Source organism: Hydra viridissima, unplaced genomic scaffold (genome assembly GCF_058129835.1).
Source record: "Hydra viridissima isolate aposymbiotic clone 2 unplaced genomic scaffold, HvirCarnegie_v1 scaffold_2, whole genome shotgun sequence".
Lineage (NCBI taxonomy): Eukaryota > Metazoa > Cnidaria > Hydrozoa > Anthoathecata > Hydridae > Hydra > Hydra viridissima.
This window is the reverse complement of record NW_028324301.1, coordinates 4075545-4095885: the sequence shown is the minus strand read 5'-3', so window position 1 is coordinate 4095885 and position 20341 is coordinate 4075545. Positions and strand designations below refer to the sequence as shown.

The window sequence follows — 20341 nt, the reverse complement described above, 5'->3', positions numbered from 1 at the left end:
CTAAGTCAAGCTAGACTTTTTTACGCTCGGGCATTGCAGAAATATAAGTAAGACTTGCTTGGCTATCAATCTTCATATCCTAGTGACATAATGAAACAAAAATGTAACGATTATCACAAAGTCAAAACTTGTTTGTAGTGAAAGACACTTAAAAATGTTTAAAAATCACAAAATTTTAACACCCTTTTTGCCATAATTTTTTAGTTGTCTTCATGGTTTATTACCCTTAAAGTTTCTATTTGAGTTTTGTAGCGATCTGTAGATTATTTTTCGAATGACACTATTAATTTTTCTGCTATTTTTATCTAATTGTTGCATGGTTTTTCTGAGTAACACGTTAAACTCTTCAATCATAGTCATAAAAATATAAAGCTCGCTATTCTATTCGTGGAATGGAAAACAAAGGAGCGATTCTAAGAATTATTTTTTCAAAATGCCTGGAAGTAATTGTTTCATTTTCGGCTATGGTATTGCTTTAAAGCATAAAGTTGTTTCGCTAAGTAAAATACCACATTCTGATAATTGTTTCAGCTCAGAATGAAGAAAACATGTTCATATGAAAAAGATCAAGTCATTGAGTTACCGTAATCAAAATAAGATTTTTATTGGGGTGGTGCAAAAGTTCGCGCACTTTTAACTTTTTTTAGTATGTTTTTTTTATATGATTAGAATATGCTCTGTGTCTTTTGGTCTGTGTGCGGAAATGTGCATTAAGAACTCTTGAACAAAAGAGTCAGGTGGTGAATTCAGATGTGTATTGTCGAGAACTAGGACGAGTTAATCAAGCGTTGGGTCGTCGTCGAGACCAGTTATATTTTTGGATGAAAATGCAAGACCACATTGTTCACGTCAAATCAAAAACAAGATTTTATCTCTTAGCAGATATTGCCTTACACCACCCGCCGTATTTTTCCGACCTTGCACTAACACACTCAGTCAAAATTGAAATTAATACATATGAAATAAACCAGCAAAGCCCTATGGGAGAATTAATGTACGCACTATGGGATTACAAAAAACCACTTTTTCAAAATCTTTTAACTACATCCGAGCGAGATATTAATGTTTTAAAATCTCTATTTTCAAGTATTTTCGCCCATAACAATTTTTAATATTTTTTGTACATAATGACTGTTCTAATGATAATTTCGGAATGTTTTTCTCATTTTTCTCAACTCGCAGAAATGAAACTTTTTAAGGTATTACAAACAAAAAAAAAATTGCATGGAATAATTCTTTTATTGTAAACTTTTCCATCATACAAAAAAATGAAGAAACAAAAACAATTACATTGAATTCTGATGGTTCATGTAAGTACTAAGTAATGTTTAGTATTTGCTTTTAAATGTGCTTGCTATTGTAGTCAACTACACAATCGAAAAGTGAATTTCCATAGTCAGGATGTGTACTGGACCTATTGGATCTTTGCCAATGTTTCTAGAAATCTGAGTGGAGATTTTTTGTTAACTGTTCGCTCATTCACAGCATTTAGCTGAGAGTTTTCTTGGACTTGGTGATGAATTTCTTGGTGTGGAAAATCACAGCATGTGCTTTGGGTGTTACTCCAATTGCTAGGCTGAAATATAACTTGTTAAATTCATAAATATTTTCTGAATAGTCTTCGTAGAGATGTAATCCAAAACATGCTGAGAAAACATGTTTTAGATTACATTTTTGCAATGAGAACAAATACCCCTTGGTACTCTTTGATTATTGAAGTTCAATTCAAGTGCTCTACTTGTCATGAAGTCTGTGAGTTCTCTCTCTGCTTTTCTCACGCACAGAAAACACTTTTACAACACTTTTTTTGTTGGGGCCAAAAGACGTTTAAAATGCCAAATAAAGCAAAGTTTTATGAAGACTGTTGTAAAAGTGTTTTCTGTGCGTGAGAAATTAATTTTGTCAGTTAACTGTTTACTGACAAAATTAAGAACAGCTTTTCCAGTTTTGCTTAGTTCTAAAGAAAAAAGTAGTATTTCAAACATTAATTGGATTTACTTGTTGATCTGAGTAAAAATATTGGTAGAACAGTCCTGCTTGCTTAATACCTCAGTATTGTGTGTAAAATTAAAGCTAAAGAGAAAATCTTGTAATGTTCAAAAATTATAATATTTGAATATTTTTTGCTATAGTCCATTAACGGAGATGTTAGTTGCACATTGCAATCCAAAACTACTGTTAGAACAACCAAAAGTATGCATATATGTTGTGGGTGAAAATACTTAAAAATAGAGATTTTAAAACATAAATATCTCGCTCGGACTGAGTTAAAAGATTTTCAAAAAGTGGTTTTTTGTAATGGTGTTGTGTACATTAATACACCAAATGGGTTTCGCTGGTTCTTTTCATATGTATTAATCTCAATTTTGACAGGGCGTGCTTAGAGACTTTTATTTGCTTTGTTCGTTGTTGCACTTTGTGTAGGGCAAACAATTCGACATCAATTAAGACACTGCACATCAATGATATATATTAACTAGATATCTAACTCGCGCTTCCGCAGTGAAGGAAATTTTTTGCCAGCCAGCCTGAAACGACGCAATTATAAATAAAAGCAAAACAAAAATGAAGTATTGTCAGTTTAAATAAAACGGCTACCGGCATTAAAAGCTTTAAAAACTACTTGCTTCACTTTTTCTTACGGAACTTTTGTGAAGTTAGACATCTAGTTAATATGTATCATTGCTGCACATACGCAAAGAATACAAGTACTTTTAACTCGCAGGATGCCATCTTTTACCGTCGTGAAATCGAAAAGTTTCCTGAAAAATGACAGGAAGTAATCAACGATGAAGGGGACTGATAAAATTTAATGTCAAAAAAATGTGTGTGTGTGTGTGTATATATATATATATATATATATATATATATATATATATATATATATACACAGTGGGCAAAATAATTGTCCGTACATTAATGAAAAATAAGGTTTTTTGAAAAAAGCTCTAAAACTTTAAATGATAGAAAAAAATAAATTAAACCAATAGATAGCGCACAAGAAAACAAATAAAAACGATACACCATCTTTAATTTTTTCCCGACAATTTAAATTATAATTAACTTATTTAAAAGTTTTAAAAATCTTAAAACCAAAAAATTGTCCGTACATTTGATTTAAAAGGTAAAATTTTGTTTATAAATGATTTTTATATTAATATCTTGTACTTTTAGGTTAAATAATACTATAATAAATAAAAATTAACCTTTTCTTAACTACGTGGCTATGATGGAAGGAAAAAGAAAAGAATATAGTATTGACTTACGTAAACGAGTAATTTTTGATAGGGAAAATGGATTATCAATTAGAAAAGTTGCAAAAATGTTGAAAATACCACCAAGCTCTGTTCAATATATATGGGAAAAGTATTTTAAAAAAAAATCAGTGGCAAATAATGGTGTACGAGGCAGAAAAAGATCAACAACGCCAAGAGTTGACAGGTGCATAGTTGAGAAAATCGAGTAGAATAGAAGAAAAAATGCAGTAGAAGTATCAAAAGAGCTGGAAAATGAATTAAATATTAAATTATCGCCACAAACAATTAGGAACAGACTGCATGAAGCCAATATTTTTGCACAGACGCACAGTGGAAAATTGTAGAGCAACAGCATATCATAAATGTTTTTTACTAATGTCGCTACTGTCATTATATTTCAATTTTATTTAATAGTTTAATGGTCAATCATTACTATAATTCAGGAATTTCACATAATTTTATGTAAAAATAAAAGATTTGAAGCATTATTGTTTATTACTTTTGCGGATGTTCATTTCAAACCTGTTCGCTTCATCACTTTAAAAGTTAATTTTCTAAAAAACTTTCTAGGAATAAGTATAAAGTATTATACATTTTTGAAAGGCTCATGTTATGGAGATTTTAAGAAAATTATACATTTTTACTTATATGGTTCAGTTTAGGAGTAATTATTTGAACAATAAAATAAATGAAAAAAATTAATATTCTTCAAGTTCACTGAGACTTTTGGTAGTTACCCACGCTTCCCCACGCTTTACATTTAATGTAGTATTGTAGCCTAGGTGTTTATTAAAAACATGTATAAGAATGAGTTGCAGAAACGTGCGGTTTCCGAAATTATCGAGAAAAGAGTGATAAAAGTAAAAAAACAGAAAACCGCTTATTATCGTGGTTTCAAATTTTGTTCATTTATAACAATAGCTTGGTATATGTTTTTTAACTTATTATCAATTTTTTATTTATACCATGGCATTCTTGTATTTTTGCACTCCTTTTGTAGTGAATGTACACTGCCAATATATAAAGAGTTGAAACATTTATATCAGTATAACAAATTCACAGTGGAAATTAAATCAACTCGTTTGAGTATTGAATATTACTTAAGTTACTTTTGTGACTTGTTAAAATGACAACTTTTAAGTGTTTGAAATGTAAATTATTGCTTTCCTATATTGATGGAGGAAAGACAGTTGAGGCACTGTCAACAATTTTAAAAGAAAATTATCAACTTTCTGAGGACAACTTGTGTTTCATCATGGGTGATATTCAAAGGCACATTATTCCGTCTTTTAATAAACTATGGATACTGGCGTCACGGAAAAAGGAAGCTTTTTTATCTAAGAACAGTGATTGGTTGGATATTGTGTATCTTTACCTAACTCAGAAGAGACAATTACCGACTCCACGCCATCTACTTCTTTTGAAAAACGCGGAAGGCCGTGCGTGTCTTATGGAGATTCGTCAGAATCCAGCAAAAAAAAGAAAAAATTCCATGTTACTTAAGGAATATGGATTCGAGCATATTTTTAATACATATCTTCAGGCGTTGTATTCAATAGGAGAAGAAGCAGAAGCAAAACTTGTGGAATCATTAAGGATTGCTGATAAAGACAAAAAAAAATTAATATCGAGTTTTATGGAAAACGCAAGCCAGAAAAATATGCTAACTGATGAAGAAGCACTCAGCGTGTTTATTGATTCAGATTTAACAAAAGCACAATATTTGTACATGAGGAAGGTGACTAATGAACGAAATTGTTCCATATTTCCACCATATTGTAAAATTCAAGAAATTAAACAGACCTGCTATCCACCATCTTCTGCAATAGAAATTACGAACACACATCCGAAAATTCTGGAACTACAAGATTTATTGGATCACACTGTAGCTAGAATTTTGACCATAGATTCCGTGTACAGATTTGAATTCAAGCATTTACTTTCATATATGGTAAATGGGGCTGTGATGGTTTCACTGGCCAAAGCCAATACAAGTAGAAACTTCCAGAGGAATCTGAACTTATTTCTGATGCAAATTTGTTTACTAGTTCTTTGGTGCCTATCAAACTAATTGATATAGTAACTGGCGCAGTTGTTTGGCAAAATCCGGCACCTTCATATGTTCGTTTTTGTCGACCTATATGCATAGAATTCTGCAAAGAGATTTCCAAGAAAACTAAAGCCATTGTAGATGAAGTAAAGAGCCAAATAAATTCTTTGCGTGAAATGTGCAAGAACTTGATGAAGATACTCTGCAGCTTTTGAAAGTCAACGAACTGAGGAACCACCTTAAAGGTACTATATCATAACTACATAGGGAATTTCAGGAACTGAAAGTCCCTATGTAGTTATGATATAGTACCTTTAAGGTGGTACCAGGGTAAAAAACGGCTATTTTTGATAAAATTTTGAAAAATACCAAAATTAATGTTTTGAATTCTTAAATCTACCTATTTCAATATGCGTATTGCAAAAAGTCAAAAATCTTCTTAATTTTAATCAAATTTGGCCTTTTTTTAAAGAGCAGTTTGGTTCTTGCTTCATAACAACGACCTTAGAAACGCTTTTTTTCTCGCTAAATCTCAATTTTTCAGAAAAAATAACTTTTCATAGAAAATAGATAATAGGCTGAAATTTTGCAGGTTTAAAGATGAACATATTACGAATGTTGTCTGTGAAGCAAATTTTTGTTTTTTTTTTATTTAAAACTCATTTTTATCATGCTTTGGTCCCAAACTACCTTTAATTTTATATCTTAAAGTTCGAATGTCAACCTGGTAAAATTAAAAATGTTTTAAAAAAATCTGTTTCATTGACAACATTCTTAATACATTAAAGAACTCATGTTCAAATTTTCAAGCAGTTTTGACTCTTTTTGAGTTAGTTATATTAGATGAAAGAATAAGCAGTTTTGGGGGTAACATAACACTAATTATGCGCATAATTAATGACGTCATCACTAAATTTTTTTTTTTGGGGCTACTGTTTTATATATTTTTTTTGTTCATTAACAGAAAAGAGCTAAAGTCTATTAATATTTTTCAATTTCTTGTTAAAAAGTTGATTTTACCCTGGTACCACCTTAATATACCTATACATTATTTCATAAAAACAACTATTTAAAAATTGTTATTAAGAAACTGTTTTAAATATTTCTATAATTAGTAGGTAAGCACTTTATGTATTTTTCGTCGTTTTTAATAATTTTAAGGTATTTTCATACATTTGTAAAGCATTGTGTTAAAGTGTAAATTAACAAACTGCCAATTTTGAAGTTTTTGATTTTTATTTATTTATTTTTAATATTGTATTACAAAAAATTCTTATAAAAAGTATTTCTCAAGAAGCGTCATATACTACTTTACATTTGTGCAAAATTTCAAATCTCTATTTTTAGTAACAAAAAAGTTATTGATTTTTGGTCCGAAACACACCTTTATTTTCCACTGTGGGACGCCTCGGAGAAAACCATTCATCAGCATAGTGAACAAGAGAAAACGGTTGCAGTGGGCAAAGGAACATGTTCTGAAGGATGATACATTCTGGAATATGATTATTTGGTCAGACGAGAGTAAATTTAATTTATATGGAGCTGATGGTGGTGCAAAAGTTTATAGAAGAGTCGGAGAAGAATATAATGTGAAGTGTTTGAAGGCAACATTTAAATTTTGTGGTGGAAATGTTATGGTTTGGGGCTGCATGAGTGCGTCCGGTGTTGGCAAAATTGAATTTATTGATGAGAAAATGGATCAACACTTATATAGACCCATATTAAAACGGAATTTGGTGGCTTCGGCAGGAAAATTAGGGCTTGGAACGGAATTTATATTCCAACATGAAAACGATCCAAATCACAAAGCTGGATCTGTAACCAGATATCTTGCTGCAAATGGCATTAACGTGTTGGATTGGGTTGCACAATCGCCCGATTTGAACCCTATAGAACATTTATGGTCGGTGGTGGAAAAAAGAATGAAAGATCGAGCTCCAAAGAATAAAAACGAGCTCAAAGAATTGGTTTTAGATGTTTAGTCATCAATTTATCAAGAAATTACGCCTAAACTCGTCTCATCAATGAAAAATCGTTGTAGAGCAGTTATTGAAGCTGATGGTGGTCCAACAAGATATTAATTTAATTTTAACTAATTTTGTTTTAAAAATTAACATAGTGTACGGACAATTTTTTTGTTCAAACTTTTAACTCTTTTCAAATAAACTTATATAACTTTTCATATATTAATATATTTTTAACTAATACACTTAAAATTACTTTAATATTATAATATTTCTTTAAAAACTCTTAATTACAATTATCTATATACTTTTAAATGTTGTTTTGATCAAATATAGATACTTTTCATTAATGTACGGACAATTATTTCGCCCACTGTATATATATATATATATATATATATATATATATATATATATATATATATATATATATATATATATATATATATATATTGAGTATATAAAAGAAATAAATATGTTAACCAGAATGTGGCTAGCCTTCTAGGCTTAGAGCAAATAAAATCTCATTAAAAACCAAAACAAACAAAAAAAAACAAACAAGAAATGTATTTTTTAAGTGTGAAACGTTCGCTCAAAAAATTTTTAAGTTTGGTCATCCCGAAGGAACTCAAGCAAAAGTTCGACAACTATATTCTTAACTAAATTAAGAGAAAAAGGCCCTAACCTAAGATCAGTCACTTTTAAGAACTTAATTACTAAACAGACAGCCAATCATGAAGTTAGTTTTATAACGTACTGGCGTATCCTTTCTTGGAACACCCTCCCAAATAGATTTTACTCTTCGTTTGAATCTTTTCTTAAATTCACTTGGTATTGTTTGTGTATATTCTTTACGAATCATAAAGAATATACACTATAATATAAGACTTGCTTCCCTAAATTGGCAATTTTTTAATTCTAACAGATCTTCGTTGAAAAGAAAAGTTTCAATTTACGGGAATCAATTTCATTTAAGGCAGTTGACAATTTTGACATTTTCCCGTTTTTATTTGTTGCTACAATATTCGTTCAGGATGGCTGAGCAGAAGTTTAATTTGCTAGTTTCACAATACGATCAGCATAAAATCAAACGACAGCCATGGTAAATACCGCATTATAATTTTATATAATGCATATGTATTTGCTGTATTTATTTTCCTTATTAAGAATCTTCTAAATTTATTTATTTACAATATATATACTTTTTTTAAATTTAAACATTAGATTTTAAATAGTGCTATATGTAGATTAAATACTAACTTAAATATCTGAACCTATATTTTGGCTTTAGGTTATTCATATCTAAGCCTATATATTTACATATCTATTGAGTAAGTGTATATGCAAGTAAATATCAATATGTTTAATCATGCATTTTTAAAAAAGTTAGAATATAAATGGTGACTTTAATAGAAGATTAATGCTTATGAAAGTTAAAGAGCACTGTTATCTACTTTTCTATGCATATACTTATATAAATTGCATAGTTTGATATATAGCTATAGCACGTTTTACAGTATTTATACAGTCTTGAGTACTTTACTGTTACATTGGTTTTTTCTACTAAAGCAAATGTTAAATTAGTTGCCTGAGTCTTTATTGTGGTTAAAGTATTACACTAATTGAATTTAAATGGACTGTCTGACTACACTGTTTTGTATCACACTATTATTTTCTAACATGGAGTATGCTTTGAATCACATAATATTCCTCTGAATTCCTTATTAATAAAGTAAGAAGTTTTACTAGTTCTTGAAAATCCCAAACAAATAATTTAAAAAAAAAATTAATTCAAGATTACAAAAGTAACAAGTTTGCAAGAGTCACTCTAAAACCCTAAGAGGAGCTGTATAAAAAAGTGCTGCAATTCATGAACAGGATAATATATTTTTAAAAATTGTAAATAATTCATTGGTTTCTATTTGAATCAAATAATTTGAATTTTCTTAAATAATATGTAAATTATAGAAAGTTAATTAACAATATGTAAAAAAATGTGTCTTTTTGGGTTTTCGATTATTAAATTATTGCATATTACTTTATTGGTATAGAGTTTAATGACAGTCACAAATTTGTGTGAAATCTGGTGGGAAGCATGGAACAATATATTTTTTACCATTGTATATTGCTTCTATGTAAAGGTGGCTCATGCAAGTCAATTCAATTCGCATCAGAAAGATTTTCTAATGAATTATAACTTTAAAGAATGGCAACTTCAGGGCTGCCAGCATATACAAGTACCAATTAGAAGTGATTTTTCTGTTGCTTTTCTGAGTTTGGATTAGTGCCAATCATTGAAAATACCAAATATTCTCAAATCTTATGTGTTTTAACCAAATTACTGTAGTAAAATACATTCTCTAAAAATCATTTTCTGATGATAAATTTTCTAATTTAATAGCAAAAAAAATTTTTTTTAAAAAAAGTTCAATACTTTTGGGATTAAACTTTCATGACCTTATTTTTATAAATTTGCAACTATCAAGTTTTTTGAGGTTTTGTTAAAAAATATTTATATCAATTTTTGGTGACAATAAAGGTGTGTATCAGAAAATGTTTTAAAAAACAAGGACAATACTACAAAATACTGAATATTTACAGTATTTTTGTTTTTGACTGTTCCTTAAATTTTAAAAGGTTTTTCTGATTGTTTTTTATATTTTTGCATTTGTTTTTCATTTGTCTAGTTTGATATTAAATAGTAAATGGTAAACCTAAAAAATTTTTTTTTTTTAAAGTCTCATTTTTTTGATAAAAAAAAAGTAGATTGTTCCATTAATGAACTTAACAGCTTAATTATAAAAATATTCCTACCATCTATTGATTTGAATATAAATTAATACTGAATATAAATCATAGATTGCAAAAAAATCACCAAAGCACTTAGTAATTACAGAGGAATGGATAAAAACTAAAAGACCACTTTAGTATGATTAGAAGTATAACATGTTCTGATCAAGAACACTCCAATAGCTTTGTTATCTCTATTAAGAATATTTAGTCAAAAAGAAATGGAATATGTACTTTAGACTGAATGTTTGCCTGTTTTAATTATAATTGTTTTTCATAAAGAAATGTTTGAAATTATGTTATGTTAATTACCTAATGTAATGTAAACATATAGAGTACTGTACTTAAAGTTATAGCCTAATATTAGATAAAAAATTGAAGATATGACTGCAAGGTTTTTCTTGAACTGTCAATTGTGCTGTGCAGCATCAAGAATTTTTTGTTACGAGTTTTGCTGCTGTTGCATCCATGAGAAAAAAGTTGAAAAGAAAGACTTAAATATTCTTGTCTTGGGATTGGAAAGTTGTGGTAAAAGTTATCTATTAGCAAGTTTATGTGGTGAATCAACAAAAGATATAGTTCCAACAAATGGATTTTCTATAAAAGATCTATCTTTTCCACAGTACACTATGCATCTGAAAGAACTTGGTGGTTCAGAAAAAGTTCGAAGATATTGGGGTCATTATATTGGTAACACTGATGGAATAATTTGGGTGATTGATGGCAATTCTATAGATGACTTAAAGAATGAGAAAGTAATTTTGCAGTCAATGATAACACATGATGAGTTGCAAAGCAAACCGCTATTAATTTTAATTTCAAAAATAGAAACTGATCTTACTAATGAAAAAATAGCAGAAGAATTAGAGCTAAAGTGTTTATGTGCTAGAGGATCATATATGGTAGAATCATGCACTTCTGTAGAAAATGTAAAAAGTGTTTTGCAAAGGTTTGCACAAACAATAACATTTCCAGAAATTTCAGTTGATGATCTCACTTAGCTGAGATATATTAACATCACTATTCAGGAAGTGCAAAAAAAAAAACAAACAAAAAAAAACAAAAAAACTGTTCTTTGTTTCAGTTTTGTTATAGAGATATTTTCTTTTCATATTTTGCGATGGCAAGAAGTTACCTTTGAGAGCTAATAGCCATTTTTTTAAGTCATCTTATTCTTGATATTTAGTTTTTAACAGATTTATATTTAATATTTATGTATGTATGAAAGTATGATAATGTGAAAATAGTAATATATACAGCATATGTAAAAGACTTTCTTTAATGAAAAAGCATATGTAGATTAGCTTTTGAATTTGTTCATTTAGTGTGTAAGATAAAATTTCAGTTTATTTGTAAACTTTATAATTGTATGCATGCTAATATGTAATGTATACATACTGTTTACAATAAAAGTGTATTTTTTTTAAGTTATAAAATATTTATGTTTAATAGATATTCTATAATTAAACAGTTAATTATCTGAAAAATTTTTATTGAGTGAAAATAAAATGTATTATGCTTTTTGCAACATAGTTCTATTTTACAGTGGGCTATTCTTTTATAATTTATGCACTCATAACATAAATGCTAAAGTATACCTTGAACTAAAAGTATAAATTTTTTGAATAAACGTTTCGTTCTAAAATCATATTTTTTATAAATATTTTAGTTGAGCTTTTCATTAAGAATATTGTTGTAACTCTTATCTGTTGTAGGTGACAATAAAATTGATTTTTAAAGATGATTTATTTATAGCAGGTAATACAAGTTTATGACATTTAATTGTTTCTGAAGGTATTGCGAGCGTTTAAATGCTAAATACAAGAAAAAGCACCTATCAACAAAGTCATGGAGATTTGTTAAGGAAGGTTTAGATGATTGTTGTGATAATGTTAAGCCAGCTGTTAGTAAATGCATTGCAATAGAGGTATATTATGTTTTGAAGGAATATAAAATTATTTTTAACTTACAGTAGATCATTTAGCAATTAAAACAAATGCAATAAAAGTTACATTTGTATTATTTTTTAGTCACGTGAAGTGCAAAATATAAATGGTAGGAGTAAAGAAAACCATATCAGAACTCATTGTTTTAATAGGAAAGATGCATATTGTTTAAAGTAAGCAAGTCATTTGTGCTTGATAGATGCATAAACCATATTAATGACCTTTATTAATAATTGAATTACAATTGAATTAATAACACCTTGACAGTCTAAATAAATTTTAACTATGTTATTATGGTTTTTTTTTTTTTAAATAACTAAATATGTGTAACTGATGATGTCAGATGTAAATGGTTTATTGTATAAATACTAGATTGAGTCTGCATATTTTTGTAAAGTTTCAATATTTTGTGTTTTGACCACAAAAAATTGAACATAAGAATGATTATCCCTTTAAATAAGTGTTGACATAAAATTTATTTTTCAATTGGATTAAATAGTTCAAATTATATACTATAAATGAAAAGCATAGTGGCATTTCTTTTAATTATTATTATTTTTAAAGAACTCTTCCACATCTGCATAAAAATAGAGAAAAGTTGAAAGCTTTTGAAAAAGAGTTGCTCTCTCGTCCACTAGTTTCTTATTCTGGCATAGAAGAATCTCTTCCTCCTGAGGTATACTGAAGTGATAGATTTTATATTAATTTAATAAATCTTAACATATTAATTTAATAAATCTTAACAAAAAAAAACTCTTGTGGCAGCTTTTTAATTTTTAGTTAGCAAATTAAAACTTATGATTGTCAACAGTTGCTTATAGGATATTTCAGCCTTTTAATATTTTTAACAAACAACTAAGTTTTAGTATGTTATTTATGTTTTGTATGGTCTTCACACAAAGCAATATTGATCTAGTGTCTCACTTAGAACTAAGGCATAACTAAAGTTGTAAAACAAATACTTGTCAGAAAGATTTTTTGAGATTTAAATTTCTCAAAGAATAGTGAAAACAAAACACATTAGTTTCTTTTCAGATATACAAACCAATACCTGTTTCCCATTTATTCTTATTTTTAATTATCAGGTCACTGGATAGATAAGATTTTGATAGATAATATATGGGTTTTCATTTCCCAGAATATTTGTTTGAATATAGTTAAAATGATCAGAATTCTTGGCATCACTAAAAGGTGGAACTAGTAAAAAAGATAAATGGGTGTAATCTTGCTGAAACTTCTTCAGTTCGTTATAGCATTCATTTACTCTAGTTGAGTCAGTTGGTTATTTCCAACTCAGTCATTACTCAAAGATGAGTAATTAATGTTCTTGAAAAACAGAATTGGCTATTCATCATTCAAAATTAAAAGGTAATAAATTCAAGCAAATAATTTTAACTAAACCTTGAGCCATTTGGTAATTCTAATTTACCTACAGAAGCAGTTAAAAGTTTATAAACAGTAAAAAAAAAAATCACATAAATCTCTAATAGTTTTTTTCTCATCTGATTTTCCCAGGTAATTGGTTCTGGAAAAAAAAAATTATATTGATGTTTCAAAGTGATAGTAGTAATTAGTAAAATCAATTAATGAAATAAAATAATTTCCAATTTTTAAGTAAATTTTAAATACTCATTTACTCATATTATTAAATAGTTTCTATTTTAAAATTTTTTTTTGTAAAACTAAGATCTATTCTTGCATTCTTGAATTTTGATTTTTTACCTGAGAAATACTACTTTAAATTTGCATTTATTTGAATTTGCATTTAGTAAGTGAAATGATAAGTATAGCATTGTGCAAATTAATTGCATCAAACATTTATTCTCTTTTTATTGCTTGTTTTATTCTACGTTTTCTATAATTGATTTATAGGATAAATAAATTTTTAAAAAGCAAATAAGCAAAGATGGACACTACACCAAGAAAAAGATCTAAAATATTAACTTTACCTCAATATTCTGATAAATCTCAACGGGAGATAGCCACATTATGTTTAGTAAACCAATCTATAGTTAGTCAGGTTAGAAGCATTATATTGCAACAGGCAGCTTATTACCATTAAGACAAGGAAAATGTGGTCGAAAAAGAAAGACCTCAGAGAGAGATGACCGATATCTGATGCTGGAGAGTATCAAAAATCCAAAAAAGACAAGTGACCAACTAATGAATGGTTTAGTTATGCATGACATCCATGTCTGCTCGAGTATTGTGCAGAGGAAGTTGATAGCTGTTAGATGGTTTGCCAGAAAACTTTCCAAAAAACCATTACTTACAAATGTTATGAAGAAAAAGCGCCTCTTGTGGGCAAAGGAATACAAAAAGTGGACTAAAGAACAATGGAGAAAGGTAAGACAAAATGCATTTGTTAAATTTACAGCTATTTTATTATGCTTATATAATTATACTATTTAAAAATTAAGGCTAGTAAATGGAAGAGACTTGAAAATAGTTAACTTGTTTATTTACTATTGCAGGTTTTATTTTTGGATGAATCACATTTTCAAGTGCAAGGCCAGTGGTCACAGTTTGTTCATTGTTCTCATGGTGAGCCTGTACAACCTGGACACATTGAACAATATGCCAAGCATCCAGAAAAGAAGATGTTTTGGAGTTGTTTCTCTGCTTTTGTACCAGTAACACTCTACCCAGTTACTGGCATGATAAACTCTGACACTTACATTGAGGTTCTGCAAACATATTTAATTCCAGAGATGTTAAAAGTGTTTCCAAACGGAATTGGAATATTACAGCAGGATTTAGCCACATGCCATACATTTAAAAAAGTCAAGAAATTCATGGTAAAAAGTAGTATTAAAACACTTAAATGGCCTGGCAGCTCCCCAGATCTTAATCCAATTGAGAATCTCTGGGGAATTGTAAAAAAAAGGCTGCAAAAACATGACTGCACAACTAAAACTAAGCTTACCACCACTATCCTTTAGATTAGGACACAGAAATCCAAAACATTTATAAAAATTTGGTAGATTCCATGTCAAATTATGTGCAGAAAGTCATAGCAGCACTAGGAGAACACACAAAATATTAGTGTATGAGTTTTTATTTTATTACAGTAAGAAAACTTAAAATCTCCTGGATTTTTATTGTTTTTGATTTTGATGCAATTAATTTGCACAATACTTTAAGTGAAATTATAAGTAAGTAAAATGATAAGGAAGTGAAATGCAAAGTAAAAGGAAGTGAAATACAAAGTAAAGTGAAATGAAGTAAAGTATTTCAAGAAATTTCTTTTTTTTTTCTATTCTAATGTTATGTTGTTCTGGTTAATGGTATAATATATCACTTTGCCATCTCCTAAGAATGGTTAAAGTTAAAAATGTCTTTTTTACTTTCAATTTACTAAAGTTAAAAGTAGAATCAATATTTATAGAGAACTGCTATAAATCATTTTATTGTATACATTTTATACTTTTTTGAATTTTAAAATCAAGCCTGTATGCAAGAGTAAAATCAAACAGGATAATTATGCAGGATATGAATGTGCCTAATATTTTTTTAAATCATTTTTATTTCTGTATAGTTATTTGATGACCTTGTAAAAATTCTCGGTCCCTCAATTAATTTCATTCAAAAAGAAGGAAAAAAGGTATATAAATATAAATTTATTAACCCAATAAACCGTTAAAAAAAGTTTATGCAATTTTTCTACATGGGTTTTCAAATTTTTTTTTTTCAAAATTTTTTTTTTACTTTTTTTTAAATGAAAGTTTTTTAAGTGTTTCTTCAAAAAAACTGAGTTTATTTTAGAAAGACTTTCTTTCAAACATATCTGTATCAGAAGAAGACTCCATGATCCATCCCTCTGTTTCCCATTCAAACAAGGTATAAGTTTATTTCTTACAAAATCAAAAAATTTTATATTTTATATATTGAATTAAGATGGACTTTAATTTATATATATATATATATATATATATATATATATATATATATATATATATATATATATATATATATATATATATATATATATATATATATATATATATATATATATATATATATGGGACACCCTAATATATATATATATATATATATATATATATATATATATATATATATATATATATATATATATATATATATATATATATATATATATATATATATATATTAGGGTGTCCCAAAAAATCCTTTTGTCAGAATTTTTGGAGCAATTTGTTTTTTGTGTTTCTTTCTACTTCAAAACAGCATATAAAAATTTTCATGAATATATGACTTCATTTAGTACTGCCTCATCGACACTAAAATTTTAAATCATTATGAATGAATGTAAGTATGTATATATAAAGCACACAGAAAATGCTAAAGGTTCTGGAAAGTTTTAGAAAAATCTATACAGTTCTAGAAGGTTCTGGAAGATTTTATAAAATCTCTAGAAGGTTCTAGAAAAATGTGGAAAACATAAGGTTCCAGGAACTTTTAGAAAACTCTAGAAGTTTTGATTTTCATATAAATAGCCAGCTTCACCAGTGCATTTAAATTTAGTTACAAAAATCTAGTTTTAAAAGATCAAGTGTTGCGGCTATAAAAATATCATTCATTTAGTTATGACTACTAGGTCAAAAACTGTTATTCATTTATTGGTGAACCATCTAAAGGTTTTTCTGAATAAGTTCTTCCAACAGTGACAAATGTTTTGAGTGTATACTTTCATTTACATAAAGTTAATAAAGTGCCCAAGGAAGATGCTATTTCTGATGTCGTGCAAAGACTGTTGAGCATCTGGAAAAAGCACATATCCCTACGGCTGGAAAATGGGCTATCATTAAAAAGTTGGAAGTAATTATTGGCAAGTACTGAGAGGTTGAGAAGAATGCTAAAAGAGGAGAAGAGGTTCAACGTGCAAAGGAAGCTGACTTTGTTGGTTTCACATCATCCATCTTTGACATCGCACACATCAGCGCTCACACTATGATTAGAATTTCATCTTTCTTCTCTGAACTGCTGCTCTCAGTACCAAGCAGCAGTTCAGAAAAGAAAGATGACAAAAATTTCATTGCAATTGAAATCGACATCAATTCTGCCTAAATGATGTCTCTTGAAAGCTATGGATGTTGTTTTGCCATTGGTAGCCTCTGGACTTGATTGCACTGGAATAAGTGATAGACAGGCAGTTCACATCCTTGCTGTGACGAGAGTTGGTGATAGAGAACCAAAGGATATTGCTTTGTCTGGATTAGGAGTTGAGAAGATTTTGGGTGTGCCAAAAGTTAAACAAGGAACTGGGAAACTTGTTTCAGAGGCAGTTGCAAATATTTTAAAGGATTGGCGATTGACAGAAATGATCTCTGCCATGTTGTTTGACACAACTGCAGCAAACACGGGCCAGATCAATGGAACATGTGCTATTCTTGAAAAGAAATTGAGTAAGAAGCTGCTTTGGTTAGTATGCAGATATCATACACTTGAGATGATACGTGCAGAAGTCTTCAAAAAGACATTTGGGGGTAGTACAACTGGACTGGAAGTGCTGCTATTCAAGCACTTTAAGTCATTTTGGCCAAAAATAAGACAGGTAGAATTTAGTAAATGCTACAATCTTCAACTGGAGCAAAGTTTCAAGCCACTAAAAGAAGAAGTCATCACATTCTGTTCAAATATCCTCCAAATGAAAGACAATTCAAGATATTTGCAACGTGAAGATTGCAAAGAACTTCTGACTCTTTATCTTATCTTCCTGGGAGGAATTCCTCCCCTTGTGCATATTTGTGTTCCAGGAGCTTATCACCATGGAAGGTGGATGTCTAAAAAAATCTACATTATGAAGATTTATCTCTTCCGTCATCAATTCAAGCTAAGTATGAAGAGAAATCAATTGCAGAATTTGCTATCTTTGCATCCTTGGTTTACATTAAAGCTTAGATTCAGTGTCCCATTACAGCAGATGCACCTAAGAATGATCTGGATTTCATCAAACTTCTTATTGATTACAAGGATGTTTCTCCCTCCATTTCTCAGACTGCATTGAAAAAGATTGGCCCACATCTCTGGTAACTTAGTGCAGAACTCATTCCTCTGGTTCTCTTTTCTCAACGTGTCTTAGGGGACGAGAAAAAGAGCCTTGCTGCTTATTTGAGGCAACTCATGGAGAAATCTTCAGATGATCAGAAAGAAGAAAGGTGCATTCGCAGCACAAATGATCCTTCAGCCCTTCATAATGTGGCATTAAAGGATTCTGTGACCTTGTCATCGCTGCTCTTCTTTAATGCTCTTCTGCTTCCCACAAATTTTCTCATGACTGATGCTTCCACCTGGTAACAAACTCTATCCTTTCAGAAGGCAACAGCAGTGGTCTCTTCCTTGAAAGTTGTCAATGACTGTGCCGAGTGTAGAATTACACTGGGATCATTATTCGACTCATCTCTCACCAAATCTGAGGAGGAAAAGCAGTATTTACTCCAAATGGTTGAACAGCATTGCAAAGAATTTCCAAATGCAAAAAAATCAACTGTGCTAAAGAGATCGCAACTTGAAGAGCTTCATGACTCCTTCAAGAAAGTTCAGACTAAAAAACTTTTAAAGTTTATTTTTGAATGGCGTACTTAGGACTACTCTGCAATACAGTTAGGTTAATGTGTCATGTAGCTAGTATTATTTTACTGTTTAACTCCTACTGTGTAATATAATTGTTCTTTGTATCTAAAAAGCAGCATTTTAAACCTTGCAAAATTTTCATTTAATGCAACTGCTGAATACCATAAAACACAAGATAACAAGTGCACTGAGGCTGTATTTATAGGAGCCCAAATGGTGTGGAATTTGGTATATACATGTTTTAAATCCCAGTGAACCAGAAAACTAATAACAAAACAAACATTTTTACTTTTTTTTCGTTTCTTTTTTTCTTGAGATTTTTCATAACACATGTGGAGATACTATAACAAATAAAGTGTACTTAAATAATTGTTAAGAAATCCATACTTCAAAAGGAGCAAAAAAATGGTTGTAAATAAATATACTTAGTTATAGTTCATTTCTTATTCAAATTAATTGAATTAAGTATTTCCTTTAGTTTAAATAAGATATATCCAAGTCAAAGTTTATCTGTGTGCTTTCCTTGTATGCAATTTTTTTAAAAATTTCTTTTAATTCTTCCAAAATTTACTGTTTTATTAATATCATGGTATAATATTAATAAAGAAAATATATTTTCTATGTATTTATGCTCTTTATAATCTTAAACATATGTTTTAAAATATTGTGATCTTCTCTTTTGTTCTAGATTGATGTACCAGTGCTCAATGAACCATGCTCTGGGTAAAATTTGATAATTAAAGAATATGGTTTAGTTTGATTTTTTTTGTTTATTTGTTTTGATAATTTATTACAATCAAACCAGGGAAGACCATAAAATAAACTATTTCAAGTTTTGTTTTTCAAAGCAATCAATAATTGTTTTATCTTCCATAGTACCCCAGGCCTTAGCTACAAAAGAATATCTGTTCTAACTACATCAGATGTTGATGTAGTTAGAATAGATGTTGTTTCATCAATTTCTCAGATAATTAATTGGCTATTGGCTAAACTATCAGAAAACAATATTTTGCTTGCTTTTAAACAGGTTGGAATTTATAAGATATATTTGGTAGCAGCCACTTTAAGTCTATCACTTTTAACCCATTCATATGGGGTATAATAAACAAACGTTTTTTTCTTTTAAAGCATTTATTAAGATCTTTTACCTATTTTACAAGTAACACAATTCTGTATTTGGGATCTATAGCAACAGGTTTCTAATATTACTGAAATATTGTGCCTTTTTTGCTTACTAATTACAAATAATGGCAGTTTTTTCCCAAGTGATTTGTAGCTGCAAAATCATTTAACCATACCTTATTGTGTTTACCAACTGAGCTTTTTTTCCTTTCCAAATGGATTTCCATTTGTGCAGCCAACCGTATGGCACCTGAAATTTTAATTTCAATTTATTGGGCAAACGTTTGAGCTTTTTCTTGCAAATTGTTTTTTTTTTTTTTATGGTAATGTTGTTAGTATACATTTGCAACAACCGTTACTTGTTTAAAATCTCTTCAATCCTTTTGTGTTCCTTCAAGGCATTGTACTTCTCTTTTTATATTTTTATCAACACACTTTGAATGTAAAATTTATGGCTCAGTTTTTGTTTTTCTTTATAAAAGCAATTGAAATTGAATATAATTATTGTAATTTCTTTAAAGTAGTTTGAAATATATGAGTTCAAATTTATGAGAAAGTCAATCAAAATTTAAAATGAATTGATAAATATGGTCAATTAATAGAATTATACAAGTTTGGATTGTGGAGGTACAACTATAATACCTTAATATATCATGA

General features: G+C 29.0%; 1 protein-coding gene across 1 annotated transcript; it reads left to right on the top strand.

Moving 5' to 3' along the window:
- Nucleotides 1–8573: 8573 nt before the first annotated feature.
- LOC145188230 (uncharacterized) lies at nt 8574–11364 on the top strand. Its single transcript, XM_080064819.2, has one exon. It carries the CDS (start codon nt 10445–10447, stop codon nt 11060–11062), a length of 618 nt encoding a protein of 205 aa, XP_079920945.2. The 5' UTR covers nt 8574–10444; the 3' UTR covers nt 11063–11364.
- The last annotated feature ends 8977 nt before the right edge of the window (nt 11365–20341 follow it).